Here is a 17,803-nt window from a genome sequence, read left to right on the forward strand (position 1 = left end):
AACTCATGGTAATAACTTTAAACTTTACAACCAAAATTATGATTAAGGCAAAATATTTACACAGTGACTCAAAACAGTAGTAAAAGTTTCTCTGACTAAGCAAGTTTGATTCAAATTTTTGGCTATTTGAATTTAAGAAGGAAGATGACTGTCTGGGATTTTACTTCCAGAATCTTGTGAGTCATCTGGCTGGAGCAAGAGTTGTTTTAAAATACAAGGGGGGGGGTTGGTTTTTTTTAAAAAATCGGCCTTGCACGTTGTTGTTTTTTTAAAAGAGGAGGAGTCAAGCTGAAAGAAAGAAGGATGTGCTTGAACTCATCATATCACAGTATTTAAACTTAGTTTCTCAGAGTGGAACAGCTGTTTCAAAGGGTAGCTTATTTTAAAATACTGTAGTCATAATTTTAAAAACCAGAAAAGAAAAAAGCTTTTTATAAAAGTAAAGATGCTATTTAAGTTGCAGATTTTTGCAATGTTTTGGGGAGCTTATGGCTATCAGCTCATTCCCAGGATTGAAGAGTGTGGACTGACATGTTCTCAGGTATGTTACAGTTTCCTCTATATCTGTTGTCTCTGAATAAGTAAATTAAATGCTGATAACTGGAAGCACCTGATATACTCATGAAAAACGTCTTACATGTGCCAGTTTTCAGGTGGGGGCTGTGCATTTCAACAAAAAGAAATATATATTCCGTTGAGCTTTCCCTAAAAATGTAAAATAAAAGCATAGGGCAATAGCCAATGTTAATTATACTCTGAGTAGACCCATTTAAATTAATGGTATGTTCTGGATATGAGCAGCATTCAGAGAGCACCCATACAGTGTTGCAAAAATTCATAGAAACATTTTTTGTGGCTGCGAAAGAAAATTATCTGCATTTTGAAGTTAGCAATGCTGAACTCTTTCTGGTTATGTTTGATACTAAATGCTTAGTAACACAAGCTTTCAGGAACTGTTACTTCCAAATATTAAAAATATAAAAGAGGAAATGAGAGAGAAAAATCAGACAGATATAATTCAGTCCATATTAGGATAGTGTGCAGATCACTTTGATGCTGGTCATATTTGCTTATAAACTATGAACACTGATGAAATTAACAAAACAGTCGTGCCTAAACTGAGCACAGAATTGTTTTATATCCTCATTGACTATCTGCTTTCATATAAAGCGCTCATTGATTTATATGATCACCAGGAGCTGGAAAATAAACTAATTTAGGTCAAAACTTTAAACTCAGTCATTCCTGTGGGCTTGTGCACTTCTTAGGCTTGGGCTGTGTACTGGATATAAATGAGATAAATAAACAACACCACTACAACCATGTCCTTTTCAGATTGAATGACTGCTTTAAGAATACTGACTTTTCAAGGTATCTCCACTTGGGGGCAGTCCTGCAGATATGCTGAAGTGGAATACAATTCGAGTAGTGAAACAAGGTTGAGCGGTTTATGAAAGCAAAGTTTTCAGCTGAGAGCCACACGGTGTTAAGAAGTGCAGTGAGTTTGCTAACAGCAGGTAGCTGCAACAAAATGTTGCCATGCATCCTTTCTCATAACAGGATAGGGTTTCTGCTAACCAGTCCTTCCAAGCGGGTTACAGTGGTACCTCGGGTTAAGAACTAATTCGTTCCGGAGGTCTGTTCTTAACCTGAAGCTGTTCTTAACCTGAAGCACCACTTTAGCTAATGGGGCCTCCCGCTGCCACCGGGCGATTTCTGTTCTCATCCTGAAGCAAAGTTCTTAACCCGAGGTACTATTTCTGGGTTAGCAGAGTCTGTAACCTGAAGCGTATGTAACTTGAGGCGTATGTAACCCGAGGTACCACTGTATATGCACACACACCCCTTTTAAATGACTGATCCTCAGCACTGCAAGGCTATTCAGCATGGACAAAGGACTGGAGTTCGGTTACAGATCTCCATGTCAAAGATGCCAAGTTCAGTACCTGTCATTTTTACGGTTGGGGGAGTCTGAAATCTTAAAGAGCTACTGCTAGTCCTTATAAGCAGTGCTCAGCTAGATGGTGGGATTTGTGCATGGGTAGGCAAACTAAAGGGACGCGGGTGGCGCTGTGGGTTAAACCACAGAGCCTAGGACTTGCCGATCACAAGGTCGGCAGTTCGAATCCCCGTGACGGGGTGAGCTCCCATTGCTTGGTCCCTGCTCCTGCCAACCTAGCAGTTCGAAAGCACGTCAAAGTGCAAGTAGATAAATAGGTACCGCTCTGGCGGGAAGGTAAATGGCGTTTCCGTGTGCTGCTCTGGTTTGCCAGAAGCGGCTTAGTCATGCTGGCCACATGACCTGGAAGCTATACTCCAGCTCCCTCAGCCAGTAAAGCGAGATGAGCGCCACAACCCCAGAGTCGGCCACGACTGGACCTAATGGTCAGGGGTCCCTTTACCTTTACCTAGGCAAACTAAGGCCCAGGGGCCAGATCCTACCCAATCACCTTCTAAATCTGGCCTGTGGATGGTCCAGGAATCAGCGTGTTTTTGCATGAGTAGAATGTGTGCTTTTATTTAAAATGCATCTCTGGGTTATTTGTGGGGCATAGGAATTCATTCATTTCCCCCTCCCCAAAATATAGTCTGGCCTCCCACAAGGTCTGAGGGACAGTGGACCGCTGCTGAAAACGTCTGCTGACCCCTGTGTGTTATCACATTTACAGAAAAAGGGCTAAACTCACTGGGTAGTTTTAAAAGTTTGGAACAAGCTGGTTTTCTTCCGGAAAACTAACATGAATCAATTACGATTGCTCTTGTTAGATAACAGGAGTCACTTCTTGAAGGGATGATTCATCCTTCATTTTGGGTGACTTGCTGCTTGTTGACTCCCTCCTGCTCAATGTGACTTGCTCTCATTGGAAGTTATTACGAGGTGATGACATCTGGCGATATGTCGAAATCTCATTGCTATTAATCTGTAACGGCTCCTTCACACATGCAATTCATCAGGCGATGCACACAGTTGTTAATTTCTTATACGATAACTAGGTTTCCCCCCCTTATTTTTAAAAAAAACCAATGAAAAAATGAAATGAAACGTTTTCCAAAACTCAGACAGAGCGCACTGAGTTCCTGCAAATACATCACGACGTAGTCAGATATTGTACAGTGGTACCTTGGGTTAAGTACTTAATTCGTTCCGGAGGTCCATTCTTAACCTGAAACTGTTCTTAACCTGAGGTACCACTTTAGCTAATGGGGCCTCCTGCTGCTGCCGCGCCGCTGGAGCACGATTTCTGCTCTCATCCTGAAGCAAAGTTCTTAACCTGAAGCACTATTTCTGGGTTAGCGGAGTCTGTAACCTGAAGCGTATGTAACCTGAAGCGTATGTAACCTGAGGTACCACTGTATACCTAAAGAATGCAGTGCCTGAATTCACCCTCAAACATACCTTTCTTGAGCAACTTGTGTCACGTGTGAGTTTTGTTCATATGGGATAGAACATGGAAGAGAAATCAAAATGACATTGCTGCCCATGAAGGTTTTATATCTGTGTTAAAAACAGAGGTAGCAAACATCAGGGCTTTTTTTAAGTTTGGGAGGGCAGTGGTATAGTGTGTCGGGGCAGAGGGGCAATGGCCCCGGGTGCAAAAAGGCACCCCCACAACAGTCTCCTTCATGCGACTGAGTTCCTGCCGCCTTCTGGAACCGAGGGGAGTGGGGAGGCAAGCCATACCTGCACTGGTCTTTTGGTTTTGGGGTGGTGCCTCCTTCTCCTTGTGGCCAGCGAGGCGACAACCCTTGGCTGGTCAAGCTGGGAGAGTTGCCAAGCCGTGTGGCCACCGCCATCAGCAGGGAGACACAGCACTTGCCCTGCCCTGGGCACCAGCAACCCCTGCTATGTCACTGGCAGGGAGCAAACTATTTGGACTAGAAAGCAGCCCCGCTCCATCATAAGCAAGCAATTCCTTTAGGAAGTGTCTACTGATGAGAATGCCCTCGGATACATGTTTGAAATGCAGAACAAGTCCAAATTGACAGAGGAGTATTGGGAGATAATCATCTTAGGGTGTTCATTTAAGCACCCAGCAGTAAGACATTCCACTCATTAAATCAGTGGTGAAATTATACCCACTGCCATAATTTCAAATGTTTTAAAAATACATTAATAGAAGGGCTTTTTCCCCCAGTTGGAACCATCCGGCACCTCTTTTCTTAGAAAAATAGCACTAGTTGAAAGTATGGTCCACTGATTTGGTTCTTCAGTTTCTGCAGAAAAGCCATGAAATTCTGAAACTTTAAGGTGAATTGTTAAGTGAGAATTTTATGCGGACTGTGTTTTCATTTGGTTTGTTCTCTGTGCTCAGTCTGTATATTAATTATTACAGGGCACCCCCAGCCCACCCCCACCAGGAAGACTGCCCTTTTCCTGCTTTTGCTTGTGTAGCTTTTCTGTTTCTAAAAGCAATGCATGCTACGAAAAATGAAATAACTGCAAAAACTGGCGGCAAGCCTATTTTAAAGGTGTTGTAGATGAACTAACCAGGTCAGTTCTTTTGGACCCCTGATAATTTGGCACCAAATGACACACTTAGTAGTGAGTAACACCCCCCCCCCCAACACAATGGGACTTGCTTCTGAGTAAACATATAGAGTATTATTTAGCGGAGTATTACAGGGAAACTCCATGGTTTTAATTGTATCTTTATGTTGCTTGCTCTTTTTTCACAAGAATAAAAGTGCTAAAACGTGGAGATCCCGATCTCTCTCTCTCTTTCTCTCTGTCTCTGCCTCTCTCTGTGAAAGAATATGCAGAGGAGGAAATAATCAAGGCAAGCTGGGATTCCCCTGTCAGAGGAAAGTTTGTTTTAAAAAGCAGTCAATGAATCATGAGGGAGTTCTCTCCCTATTGTGGCTTTGGCCTCTTAACCTTTCTTATGGCTCACCTAAGTAGCCTGTAACCTGTGTGTGTTGAAACCTGCACAACATTAACACCTGGGGAAAGCTGTGATCGCCATAATTTATGGGCAAATGCTTCGCAGCGGTTCGGGCTTGTGGCTTACGGCTTTAGGGTATTATTTATTTAGTTATTACATTTTCATACCGCCCTGCCTCCAAGGCGGTTCACAGCATAAAAATACAAAACGGGAAAAACACAAAATACATAATGAAACAAGAACAAGTGATAAACTCGCCCTCCCTGCAAAGCATTTAAAAGACCATAGGATGTTAATCAGCCAAAGGCCTGGTTACAGAGAAACATATTCTGCCAGCTCCTCAAGATATGTAGTGAGGGTGCCAGGTGAGCTTATCTGGGGAGAGCATTCCACAGACAGGGAGCCACCACAAAAAGGCCCGTTCTTATGTTGCCACCTTCCAGATCTTTCATGGAGGAGCCGAACAACGAAGAACCTCAGATGATGATTTCAGGGTCCGGGTCGCTTTATATGGGGAGAGATGGTCGTTGAGGTCCTGGGGAACTGAGCTTTATAGGTCAAAACCAGCACTTTGAACAGTGCTAGGAAGCTTAATGATTTCTCCAGCATCCTGCCTGAAAGCTTTCTTCTTCTTCTTTCCCTTTCTTGTGTTCTGATGTTGTTGTTGTTGTTGTTGTTTAGTCGTTTAGTCGTGTCCGACTCTTCGTGACCCCATGGAGCAGAGCACGCCAAGCACTCCTGTCTTCCACTGCCTCCCGTAGTTTGGTCAAACTCATGCTGGTAGCTTCAAGAACACTATCCAACCATCTCGTCCTCTGTCGTCCCCTTCTCCTTGTGCCCTCCATCTTTCCCAACATCAGGGTCTTTTCCAGGGAGTCTTCTCTTCTCATGAGGTGGCCAAAGTATTGGAGCCTCAGCTTCACGATCTGTCCCTCCAGTGAGCACTCAGGGCTGATTTCCTTCAAAATGGAGAGGTTTGTTCTTCTTGCAGTCCATGGGACTCTCAAGAGTCTCCTCCAGCACCATAATTCAAAAGCATCAATGTGTTCCTGTGTTCTAGAGGGCACCTAATCAGATCAAAGCTCTGCCTTGGTCATGCTTGACCTTTCAGACCAAGATGAGCAGGAGATGAGCGCAGGTTCCCATTGATCACTTGCGTTGGCAAAGATCCCTTGAGGCTCCTTACGCATCTTTAGTTCCAGCATTCTTTGCTGATGACCTACAAGTGTCTAACGAACATGTTTGCTTTGTTTGTTCTGTGCTCTATTAAAAGTCACAACTAGTCCCGAGAAAGAAAAGAGGACTACTTGGAGTTGCCCTTACTTGCCCGCATATTTCCATGCTATTTGAATCAGCAGTGGAATTTTTAAGAGCGCAGGATTTTGTAGGTTAAGTCACATCAACACCATTCCTTTAAAGCACTCATACCGTTTTGAGGCTAAAGAATAATAATAAAATTTTTATTTGCTGCCCATCTGACTGATCTACCCCAGCCACTCTGGGAGGCTCCCAACAAATTAAAACACAACAAGACATCAGACACAAAGAGTCGGACACAGCTAAACAACAACAACAATTTATTACTTATACTCCACCCATCTGGCTGGGTCTCCCCAGCCACTCTCCACGGCCCTTAACAGAATATTTAAAACATGATAAAAAACCAAACATTAGAAACATCTCTAAACAGGGCTGCCTTCAGATGTCTTCTAAAAGTCAGATAGTTGTTTCTTTCCTTGAAATCTGATGGGAGAGCGTCCCACAAGGCGGGCGCCACTACCGAGAAGGCCCTCTGCTTGGATGCACACCATACATTTAAAAGCACTGCGCTGTAATCCTGGAAACTAGTGTACAGAGCTCCAATTCCCAGCACGCTTCACAAACTACAGTTCCTAGGGAACCTTGATTGAGATTGAATCCTGACAAGACAGAAGTACTGTTTCTGGGGGACAGGAGGCGGGCAGGTGTGGGGGATTCCCTGGTCCTGAATGGGGTAACCGTGCCCCTGAAGGACCAGGTGCGCAGCCTGGGAGTCATTTTGGACTCACAGCTGTCCATGGAGGCACAGGTTAAATCCGTGTCCAGGGCAGCTGTGTACCAGCTCCATCTGGTACGTAGGCTGAGACCCTATCTGCCCGCGGACTGCCTCGCCAGAGTGGTGCATGCTCTGGTTATCTCCCGCTTGGACTACTGCAATGTGCTCTACGTGGGGCTACCTTTGAAGGTGACCCGGAAACTACAATTAATCCAGAATGCAGCAGCCAGACTGGTGACTGGGAGCGGCCGCCGAGACCATATAACACCGGTCTTGAAAGACCTACATTGGCTCCCAGTACGTTTCCGAGCACAATTCAAAGTGTTGGTGCTGACCTTTAAAGCCCTAAACGGCCTCGGTCCAGTATACCTGAAGGAGCGTCTCCACCTCCATCGTTCTACCCGGACACTGAGGTCCAGCACCGAGGGCCTTCTGGCGGTTCCCTCACTGCGAGAAGCCAAGTTACAGGGAACCAGGCAGAGGGCCTTCTCGGTAGTGGCGCCCTCCCTGTGGAACGCCCTCCCACCAGATGTCAAAGAGAACAACAACTACCAGACTTTTAGAAGACATCTGAAGGCAGCCCTGTTTAGGGAAGCTTTTAATGTTTGATGTAACATAGTATTTTAATATTCTTTTGGAAGCCGCCCAGAGTGGCTGGGGAAACCCAGCCAGATGGGCGGGGTATAAATAATAAATTATTATTATTATTATTATTATTATTATTATAGCTCTGCGAAGGGGATTCTGACAATTCTCAGCACTGTCAACAGAGTAGTTTCTCTGGCGCAAGCCAAGTGTTATAAGAGTTCTTTCAATGCATGATGTGGGTGACAATAGTGAGAGGCTATAGCACAGTGGTTAGAGCAATCGCTTTACACGCAGAAGTTATTGGGTTCAATCCCCAACATCTCCACAGAGATTCCCTGCCTGAAATCCGGGGCAGCCACTGCGAGTTAGTGCAGGCAATATAAGCTAGATGAGCCAACAGTCTGACTCAGTCGAAAGCACCTTCCTATAAGATTCCTATGATTTCTTTTTCTCTGAACTGTGTCAAGGGACTGTGCTTGACATCCACTCAGGGCTTGAATTTCATCCCTGCTTTTGGACTTATCATCAAAGGTTCACCCGACCCCAGCCTTCCTCCTCATTCTGGAATGTGCCTTCCCCATGCCAAACTATTTATAGACCACAAAAGAGAGATTTTCTTCCTCCTGTGATTAAGTTAACGGCCTCAAATGGTTTGCAGGAGAAATGACATTGTTCTGCCACAGTTGCTGAAACAGAAATCTGTATCCTCTTTCTTGCAAATAGAATTCACCGGTCTGCCCAGTTAGCTACACAAGTGGCCAAAATTGTGGAAACCTTTTTGGGGAAAGTGTATTTCCGAGGTTTGATGGCTCATAACACCTGATTGTTTGGCTCTCTAAACACTTGTGCTCATTGGCTACATTCATTTTTAAAAAATTTTAAAATTTAAATTTTATTAACATATAAAACACATACATACACATTTACACAATACACATACACAACACAACACAACACAACACAACACAACACACTACAGTGGTACCTCAAGTTACATATGCTTCAGGTTACATACGCTTCAGGTTACAGACTCCGTTAACCCAGAAATAGTGCTTCAGGTTAAGAACAGTTTCAGGTTAAGAACGGACCTCCGGAACGAATTAAGTACTTAACCCGAGGTACCACTGTACCTTATTTTCATAACATAAATCATACCTACATTACTCTCTATAATACCTACCTATACTGTACATATCAACATACCTACACACCTACCCCACACGGACACCCACCAAGTGACTTGACTTCCAGCCGTTCTTGTTATGCTACTTTATTTTTCCAACTAGCTTAAACACGTTTCATTATTTCTTTAATCTCTTCTTCTATCTTGACTTTACTCTCCTTTCACTCTAATCATTTTCTGGATTCACTCAATATCTGTCAGAAATTCTACTTTTTCCACATAAATTTTGATGTATTCCTTAAAGATAGCCCACTCCTTATTCACTTTTTGTACCATATCTCCTCTTATCCTCCCTGTTAGTTCGGCAATATGGAAGTATTCCATCATTTTAGATAACCAGTCTGTTTTAGTTGTGACGCTGCTACTTTTCCAATTTTTGGCCATCAATAACCTTGCCACCATAGTTGCATACATAAATATTGGTCTGACCATTCTTTTTATTTCCTCTGACATGATACCTAGGAGAAAGGATTCTGTTTTTCCCCCCAAATGAAAATCTAAAAATCTTTTTCAGTTCGTTATAGATATTTTCCCAGAATCCCACTATCTCTTTGCACTCCCACCACATATGTAGAAAGGTTCCTGCCCCATTCCTTGGCTACATTCAAATGAAGGCAAGCTATGGCATATCGACCTGAGCAAGTTGTGCTTCCTTTTTCTGGTTATTTGGCTATAACTTTGGATAGAATACAGATAATTGAACAAACCTTGTTGCATTGCATTCTTCATTAAATTATCTTTCCACTGATTTATAATTTTATGGTATGGTTCCCCCCCAAAAAAAGTGGTGTTATGAGCCATCAAACATCAGAAATACCTTTTTTCCAAAAGGTTTCCACAATTTTGGCCACTAGTGTAAAGCTCTTGCTTGCTGACAGCAAGAGGATGATATTTGATTTTTGCTGTAGCGAGTCTGCTTCTCCTCTAGAAACCCATGAGGAGTGTCTATGATTTGGCTGTATATGTTTTGATGGTTATTATCTTCTGTTGATGTTGACAGGGACAGATTGTTTATGACTTCTGGTCAAGACATTGAATTCTGGAAGTCCGTTCTTAAACCAAAACATTCTTACACCAAGGCGTGCTTTCCCATAGCAGCGGGGGACTCAGTTTTACAAATGCAACACACTCGACAGGAAGCAAAACAGGTTCTTATCTCACGGCAAAGTTCACAAACCAAAACACCTACTTCCGGGATTGCAGCGTTCTTAATCCAAGTTGTTCATAATCTAAACTGTTCTTAAACCACGCTGTCACTATACTTACTAACCCCCCTTGTGCTGGGCTGGGGGGTGGGTGGGAGTTAAATTGAGTGGAGATGCTCCCCATCTTGGTTCTCTCAGCTGAGCTGGTGCCTCACCCTTTATTGGCACCCGTGGTGCACATATACCAGGCAGGACCCGTGGCAGGGCATCAACCATAGCCAGGGCCTTGTCAACACTGGCTCCGGCCTGGTGGAACGCTCTGTCTCATGAGACCAGGGTCCTGCAGGATCTGATTTCTTTCCGCAGGGCCTGTAAGACAGAGTTGTTCCGCCTAGCCTTTGGCTTGGAATCAACTTGATCCCCTTCCCCTCTTACCTTTCTCCTTCTGTGATGGAACTCCTATTTGGGGACTTCCTTGGCTTTTTTTCTGGCCCATGTATGACCAGTGTAGATAGTTGGCCTTGGTGAAGATTTGATGTTTTCATCCCCAAAAAGTTTTTGATTTGAGTTTCTACTGAAATCAGGCTGCATTTTAATGTTGTATTTTAATCTTGTTTTTAAGTTGTATTTTAATCAATTGTTTTATACCTGGTGTTAGCTGCCCTGAGCCCGGTCCTGGCTGGGGAGGGCTCTGGTTGAGGCTAATCTAACTTCCTTAGGGCCCGGGACATCTAGGGTTTTGCTATTTATGGACCTTAAGGTCCTCCGTGGGGCATACCAGGAGAGGTGGTCCTGTAGGTATAAGGGTCCTAGGCCATGAAGGGCTTTAAAGGTCAAAACCAGCACCTTAAATCTGACCCTGTACTCCACTGGGGACCGGTGCAATTGGAAAAGCACTGGGTGAATATGCTCCCATGGCAGAGACCCTGTGAAGAGCCTCGCTGGTTTGTGCTTGCAGGACTCCATACCTGGCTCCAGGTCAGGGCTACGTATGACATCAAACGCTGCGCAGTCATGCTCTTAAGACAGTTTGTGTACCCTTTCGGACACGGGGAAGCCAAAATCAGCATGTTTGTTTGAGATCATTTAAGGCAACATTCCCTTTCCCTCAGAATGCTTTCATAGGTCTTCCCCCCCCCCCATAATTACTGTCAGCATTTTATTCATTACTTCCTTGTATAATTCCAGTACGGGCAATAAAGAACGCTTGTCTTTTATTTTGTTTCCCTTTTAAACTTCTTCCTGGTTTGTGGATTGCTGTTCGCACTAAGCTTCTTCAGTATGGCTTCATCTTAGCTATATATATCTTGGCTAGTAGGCTGAGCTAAGGGACAGTCCCTGGTAAAGGCGAAATCAAATCTTTCCCATGATGTTGAAAAGGCTATAGTTCCTAAGTGTATTTCCTTGAAAAAGTTGTCTCAGTGGCATCAGGATGTGTGTGTGTGTGTGTGTGTGTGCACATTCTGGTGGTGGGCAGAGGAGAAAATGCTAATTTTATTTTTGTACAGGGGGCAAGTCTCTAAGCACATGTCCCTCTCTGTCTCTATCCAGGTGAGCAGGAAGCATTTTCAGAGATCAAGGGCACCTGCTAGCCAGGTAAAAATATCCAGTGAGGGTGAAAACAAGGCTGGTGAATCAGTGGTGTAGCATGGGAAGGATGGGGGGAGACAAGGGCAGTTGCCCCAGATGCAAAAGTGTTAGGGGGTGCAACATTTCAATACCTGGTGCAGCTGTGCACTTCCATAAGTAGGCTCTGTTGAAAACAGCTTCTCCATTCAAACCAGGAAATGACCTCTCCAGACAAAGGGACGACTCTTCTTATCTCTGCAGCTGCGATCCCCTGGGTGATGCAGATGCTGTTAAGCAGTTGAATGTGCATGTGTACTCCGTCTGTTTCTCTCCTTCCCATCCCCTCTGCGTTGCCCCGGGCACTAGCAACCCACGCTACACCACTGCGGTGAATAGTCTGGTCCGGAGAGATGTGGCCTAGGAGGGTGTGCAGCCTGATTTTAACCAATAGGAGGGACTGTTCCATAGCTCAACCTATAGCTTCCACTTTGACCTACGATAATACAATCCACCAGCCAGGAAGAAGCTGAAAACAAAACAAAGAACTTTATTGCTGATAACCTACTGAAAACAAAACAAAGAACTTTATTGCTGATAATCGACTGGAAACAGTAAAGAAAAATGATAACAGCAAGAAAAGTCCCATATCATCGCATTATAGCGTTATGAGTTTGTGGGTGCCTTGACCTGCCTTCTAATTCCTGGACCACACTTCTAATTCCCAGGTGCTGGACACTGGATTTAGCATGTTAAAATCAAACCAGGCATGTTCAGGGGATCACCTAGGATGGGCCATTAAAGAAGAAAAAAGGAAAGTGATAAGCCGTTAGGGATCTTGCGAGAGAGAGGTGCCTTTCCTTGAGTTGGGTAGAAGAACAAAGACCCGTAGTAGAGTTTCAGGTTTGCAATTTGCCCTGGTGTGTTCTAAAGGAAAAGTCGGAAAGCTGTGAGGCAATGGAAAAGCCATCTAGGCAGTTGCCTAGTGCAAAATTAGGAGTTATGGAAGGGGGGGGGAGCAAGGCAAGCTGCAGAGCGACAGGAAGGTAGGTTAATGGCTGCTTGAACCCAGGACTGTGCCTATGAGACCCTCTTGAATGTAATGCTGTACACCCCTCTATCCGAGATTCAGGTCGTATATATGTGTAAATAATCCATATATGATAAAGACACTACAGTCTTTGCTGTGCCTTATTTCCAAAGGAAACACAAACCCCAGGCAAGTGTCTAGAATCCCTGGAATCTTGCACAGCTGTGGCGATTGGGTTGGTGCGTAACAATAGCAATTTATCTTTGTACATTTATTTGCCTTGCCTTCCTCAAGATCCTGATGCCATTAACCAAACAGCAAAAAAAATGCTCAAGCAAATCCACACCTGAGAAGTGAGATTTTGAGACTTCTGCTCCTGGCTAATTTTATGTGTGATGAGGAACACACTTTTAATATGCATGCAAATTATATTGTGCCCAGCTTTACTGATAAGCAGAGATTTCAGGTCCCTCTTTATTGTGTAGAGAAGAATGACTCAGCAGTTTTCTTTCCCTTGTACCAGGAAACAGAATCTGACTTTGCAAATCAGGCAGTAAATCTGACAGAGATCCATTTCTTATCTCTTTGGCACTGCTAGCAATCATGACCATTTTCGTGTGTGTGCGTGCATGGCTATAACCCTCCATTCCCCCCCCCCCACAACAAATTCCATTGATGCAAATACAGTGGTACCTCGCAAGACGAATGCCTCGCAAGACAAAAAACTCGCTAGACGAAAGGGTTTTTTGTTTTTTGAGCTGCTTCGCAAGACGATTTTCCCTATGGGCTTGCTTCGCAAGACGGAAACGTCTTGCAAGTTTGTTTCCTTTTTCTTAACACCGTTAATACAGTTGCGACTTGACTTCGAGGAGCAACTCATAGAACGCAGAGTGGTAGCCTTTTTTGAGGTTTTTAAAGACTTTGGTGATTTTTGAAGCTTTTCCAAAACTTTCCCGACACCGTGCTTCGCAAGACGAAAAAAATCGCAAGACGACAAAACTCGCGGAACAAATTAATTTCGTCTTGCGAGGCACCACTGTAGACAAAGAGCAAGAGAAATAAAAAATGGTGTTTGTTTTGTGTAAATCCTGTTTCTCAAGTCCAAAAGATCTCCCCCAGAGTGACTTGTAAGAAAATTAAACACAGCGAAAGCATTTAAAAAGAGAGTCGCACAACAGTGACATAAACCATTAGACCTGCAGTAAATATAAGTGTATTAAAAATCAATAAATCGGAAACATAAATGGCCTAAAGGATCAACAAATCGAAAAGCTGTTTCAATTGGCACAGTGCCATGGAATGCCATGGGCAAAAGAGACATAATTCTCACTGCCTAGTAAGCCTCCTTGGGGAAGACATTCTCAAGCTGAGGGAATGCATGGAAAAAGCCCCTTTGCAAGTTGCCTCACCTCTGAAGGCAGGTAGGCTTGAAGATAAGCCTCAAAGGATGCTCTGAATACTCTGGCAGGGTCTTGTGGAAGAATGTGGAATCCTGGAGCTAAAAGGTAAAGGTTAAGGTACCCCTGACCATTAGGTCCAGTTGCGGATGACTCTGGGGTTGCACGCTCATCTCGCTCTATAGGCTGAGGGAGCTGGCGTTTGTCCGCAGACAGCTTCTGGGTCATGTGGCCAGCATGACTAAGGCGCTTCTGGCAAAACCAGAGCAGCGCACAGAAACACCGTTTACCTTCCCGTCGGAGCAGTACCTATTTATCTACTTGCGCTTTGACGTGCTTTTGAACTGCTAGGTTGGCAGGAGCTGGGATCAAGCAGTGGGAGCTCACCCCGTCACGGGGATTCGAACCGCTGACCTTCCAGTTGGCAAGCCCTAGGCTCTGTGGTTTAGACCACAGCGCCACCCGTGTCCTTGACAAAGTAATAATCATAAATAAATAAGAATAATAATGTGCACCCCACCCCCGAGACCATTCCATTGTAACTATCCAACTTCCCAAAATTTCAACACCTCTCGCGATGGTCTAAGCGGCTTAGTCATGCTGGCCACATGACCCGGAAGCTGTCTGCGGACAAACGCCGGCTCCCTTGGCCTATAGAGCGAGATGAGCGCGCAACCCCAGAGTCGTCCGCGACTGGACCTAATGGTCAGGGGTACCTTTACCTATTACTTTGTCAAAATAAAAGTAATAATAATTTTTGTAATAATAATAAAACAGAGAGCTCCCGCCACATTCTCCAAGCCCACCCAGCTTTGGGAAGAGGCAGCAGGGCTCCAGCCTCCTGTGAGAGATCCGGCACTTCTTTCCCAAAGCTCCGGAAGCTTCCTCACGGCTTCAGGAGGGAGGCGCAATTCTCACATGCACAATGTCAGGACATCGCCCCCCTCATCATCCTCTCAAGCTGCTGCCTCCGGCCCTAAGTGTTCCCCTATGAAAAAAAATCACAGCACTCTACTGATGCTCACCCCTGGTGACCTGTTTTTACAATGCCCCCCTTTTCTTCTTTTTCACAACACCCTTAATTATTACAGCATGTGTGTACACAGTGCGACTGAGCAAATTATACAGATGGGGGAAAAGTACTTCTTGGGTAATTTATGAGTCATGTTTTGCCTAATTCTTCTGCTGAATGTAGGTTAGCGGGTCACCGCAAAGAATTCTCAGAAATGAATTTCCCCAAATATCTGGAGTTCTTAAAAAACACAAGCCAACCCAAACAAAAGCAGTCAGCCACACCATCCTTGCCCTGCTTTGGTCTGGAACAGTTTCACTGCTTGTATAGCTGTCGTTGTTTTGCTTGCTTTTATAACTGGATAGTGTAACGTTGAAAACTGACCTCCAGTGAAGGGCTGGTAGGAAATCTTAAAAATAAATGCATCATTTAATACTAACAGAAAATATATACATATACACATACATACATATATAGTTACACACACACACACACACACACACACACACACAGTGCTTTTTTCTGTGGGGATGCAGGGGTTTGCATATTATCCCTAAACATTTTGTAAATCTAAGTTTGGCCTCATCGAGGGGCAGTATTTCAACATGAGTAGGAAAATGAGAGTACCCTTAAACATTTTTTTATAGAAAAAAAAGCACTGTGTGTCTCTCTGTGTACACACACACACACACACACACACACATGTTTGTGAAATGGTATTCTGCCAGGGAGTTTCAGAATTTTCAGTCTGCCTATGTTTTTGCATAATTGAATGCAAGTTTGTGTAAAATTTTATTTATGCTATCTGATGTTAGCCTTGACACAGATCTGATTTTCCCTTTGCTTGCCAAGCTTTTGCTCTGTGATGGTTGGATGCATAGATGCAAATAAACACATCTGAAACTTATAGAGGAACTGAGGCAGGGCCTATCATTTGGCCAATTAAGGCAGCTGCCTCAGGCAGCTGGGTTTTTTGGTTGTTTTTTTTTTTTTTTTGCAGTGGGGGGTGTCATGAAAGGGCATCAAACAGTCAAGTCCAGAAAAAGTACCGACTGTTCATTGTCCACCTCTCTCAAGAGAAAGGCTGTGCTTTTATTCCCATGAAGCCTAGGAGCTTTAAGCAGGTTTGCAGCCAAAAATCTTGGTCTTCTGAGAGAAGGCAAGAAAGAAGGAACAGATCAGATCAAAGGAACTACTCTAGTTGTTCCCTCTGGATCAAATAACAATTTTAGATGTTTGACTTGCAAGGCTGTATTATTCAGGGGACCCAAAGAGACCAGGCCACTGCCACCCCGAGTCAGTGCCCTTGGGCATTAAGAACTTTGACAGGTGGGCAGGGCAACGCAGCTGTCAATCATCTGATGTCATAAGGACAGAAAAGGTTCTGGACCAACATTTTCTCCCCACCATCTTTAACCCAACGAAACCAGTAGTTTTCTGGACATCTAACTATATTTTGAATCCTGGCTACAGGTTGTTTTGGTCCATAAAGGGGTGGGGAAACTGTGGTTCTCTAATGTTTGCTGGGCTCCTCACCCCCATCATCCCTGACCCACAGATATGCTGACAGGGGCTGATGGAAGCTGGGATAACGACATTTGGAGGGTCACAGGTTTCCCATGTCTATCCCAGAAGAACAAATAATTCTACCTTCTTTTTTAAGGATTGGACTTTCAGAGTGCCCTTCTCTGCCGCTGATAATGTCTGAACATATGCTTGTCATTGTCATACATAATAACTTTGTAAGAAGAGTGCCTTTTATTCCTTAGAAACACAGTTTAAACTAACGGCTTTTTTCTTCTTTCATTTTTCTTTCTTCAGGGATTTCTTTGCAGAACACAATCTTCCAGTAAGTATAACCTTTTCATTGCTCTAGAAATTAAAGTATTCAAATACCTAAGTGGACTTCAAAACTACTTCAGAGCTTGCTCCTTGAAAGTGCCTGCTCAGCTATAGACATCACCAGTGATTCTCAACGGCTGGCTTGCCAAAATACAGTGGTACCTCGGGTTAAGAACTTAATTCGTTCTGGAGGTCCGTTCTAACCTGAAACTGTTCTTAACCTGAGGTACCACTTTAGCTAATGGGGCCTCCTGCTGCTGCACCGCCGCCACGGTTTCTGTTCTCATCCTGAAGCAAAGTTCTTAACCTGAGGTACTATTTCTGGGTTAACGGAGTCTGTAACCTGAAGCGTATTTACCCTGAAGCATATGTAACCCGAGGTACCACTGTATTAGGAAAATTGCATTTCACAGATGTACTTGTTAGGCAAAACATGCATATTGGGAGAAATTCTCACCGCAAACCCTGACGAGTTTTCACGAGGACTTTTAAAAATAAAAACGGTGAACTGATCTGGAAATGTGGAGAACTGAATTGAAGATTAGAAAAAAAAAATATCTCAGAACTTGGGAGACACTGAGATTGACAGATTTGTCTACTCCTAGTATAAAGGACCTGAGGTACTATTTCTGGGTTAGCAGAGTCTGTAACCTGGAGTGTCTGTAACCTGAATGGTCTGTAACCCAAGGTACCACTGTATATCACAACACATGTAAGACTTGAATAGCAGCCTTAAATCTAATATAAAAATGGGGCCTGGTTTTTATACAGAGACACTATTAAGCAAAGGAACACCTCCATGTGGAAACTAAGGCTTCTGAATAAGATCTCTTAGTTCAGCTGTTAGTGACCGGTGGTGCTGTGGGTTAAACCACAGAGCCTAGGACTTGCCGATCAGAAGGTCGGTGGTTCGAATCCCTGCGATGGGGTGAGCTCCCATTGCTTGGTCCCTGCTCCTGCCAACCTAGCAGTTCGAAAGCACGTCAAAGTGCAAGTTGATAAATAGGTACCGCTCTGGCAGGAAGGTAAACAGCGTTTCCGTGTGCTGCTCTGGTTCGCCAGAAGCGGCTTAGTCATGTTGGCTACATGACCCGGAAGCTGTAAGGCGGCTCCCTCGGCCAA

The 17,803-nt window shown here is 44.1% G+C and overlaps 1 protein-coding gene across 2 annotated transcripts in view; it reads left to right on the top strand.

The window, feature by feature from the left end:
• The first annotated feature begins 259 nt into the window (after positions 1 to 259).
• Positions 260 to 17,803, top strand: part of IL17REL (interleukin 17 receptor E like) — a 51,100-nt gene continuing 33,556 nt past the window's right edge. Inside the window, exons 1-2 of one of the 2 annotated variants that reach the window (XM_081023712.1) lie at positions 260 to 541; positions 16,661 to 16,688. In XM_081023712.1, the coding sequence (XP_080879838.1) occupies positions 446 to 541; positions 16,661 to 16,688 (124 nt within the window). In that variant the 5' untranslated portion in view covers positions 260 to 445. Of the gene's footprint in view, positions 542 to 16,266; positions 16,313 to 16,660; positions 16,689 to 17,803 lie in introns of those variants that run through there. The other variant, XM_081023713.1, reaches the window with a different exon arrangement.

This window comes from Podarcis pityusensis (assembly GCF_964106645.2).
Source record: "Podarcis pityusensis genome assembly, chromosome: 10".
Taxonomy (NCBI): Eukaryota; Metazoa; Chordata; class Lepidosauria; order Squamata; family Lacertidae; genus Podarcis; species Podarcis pityusensis.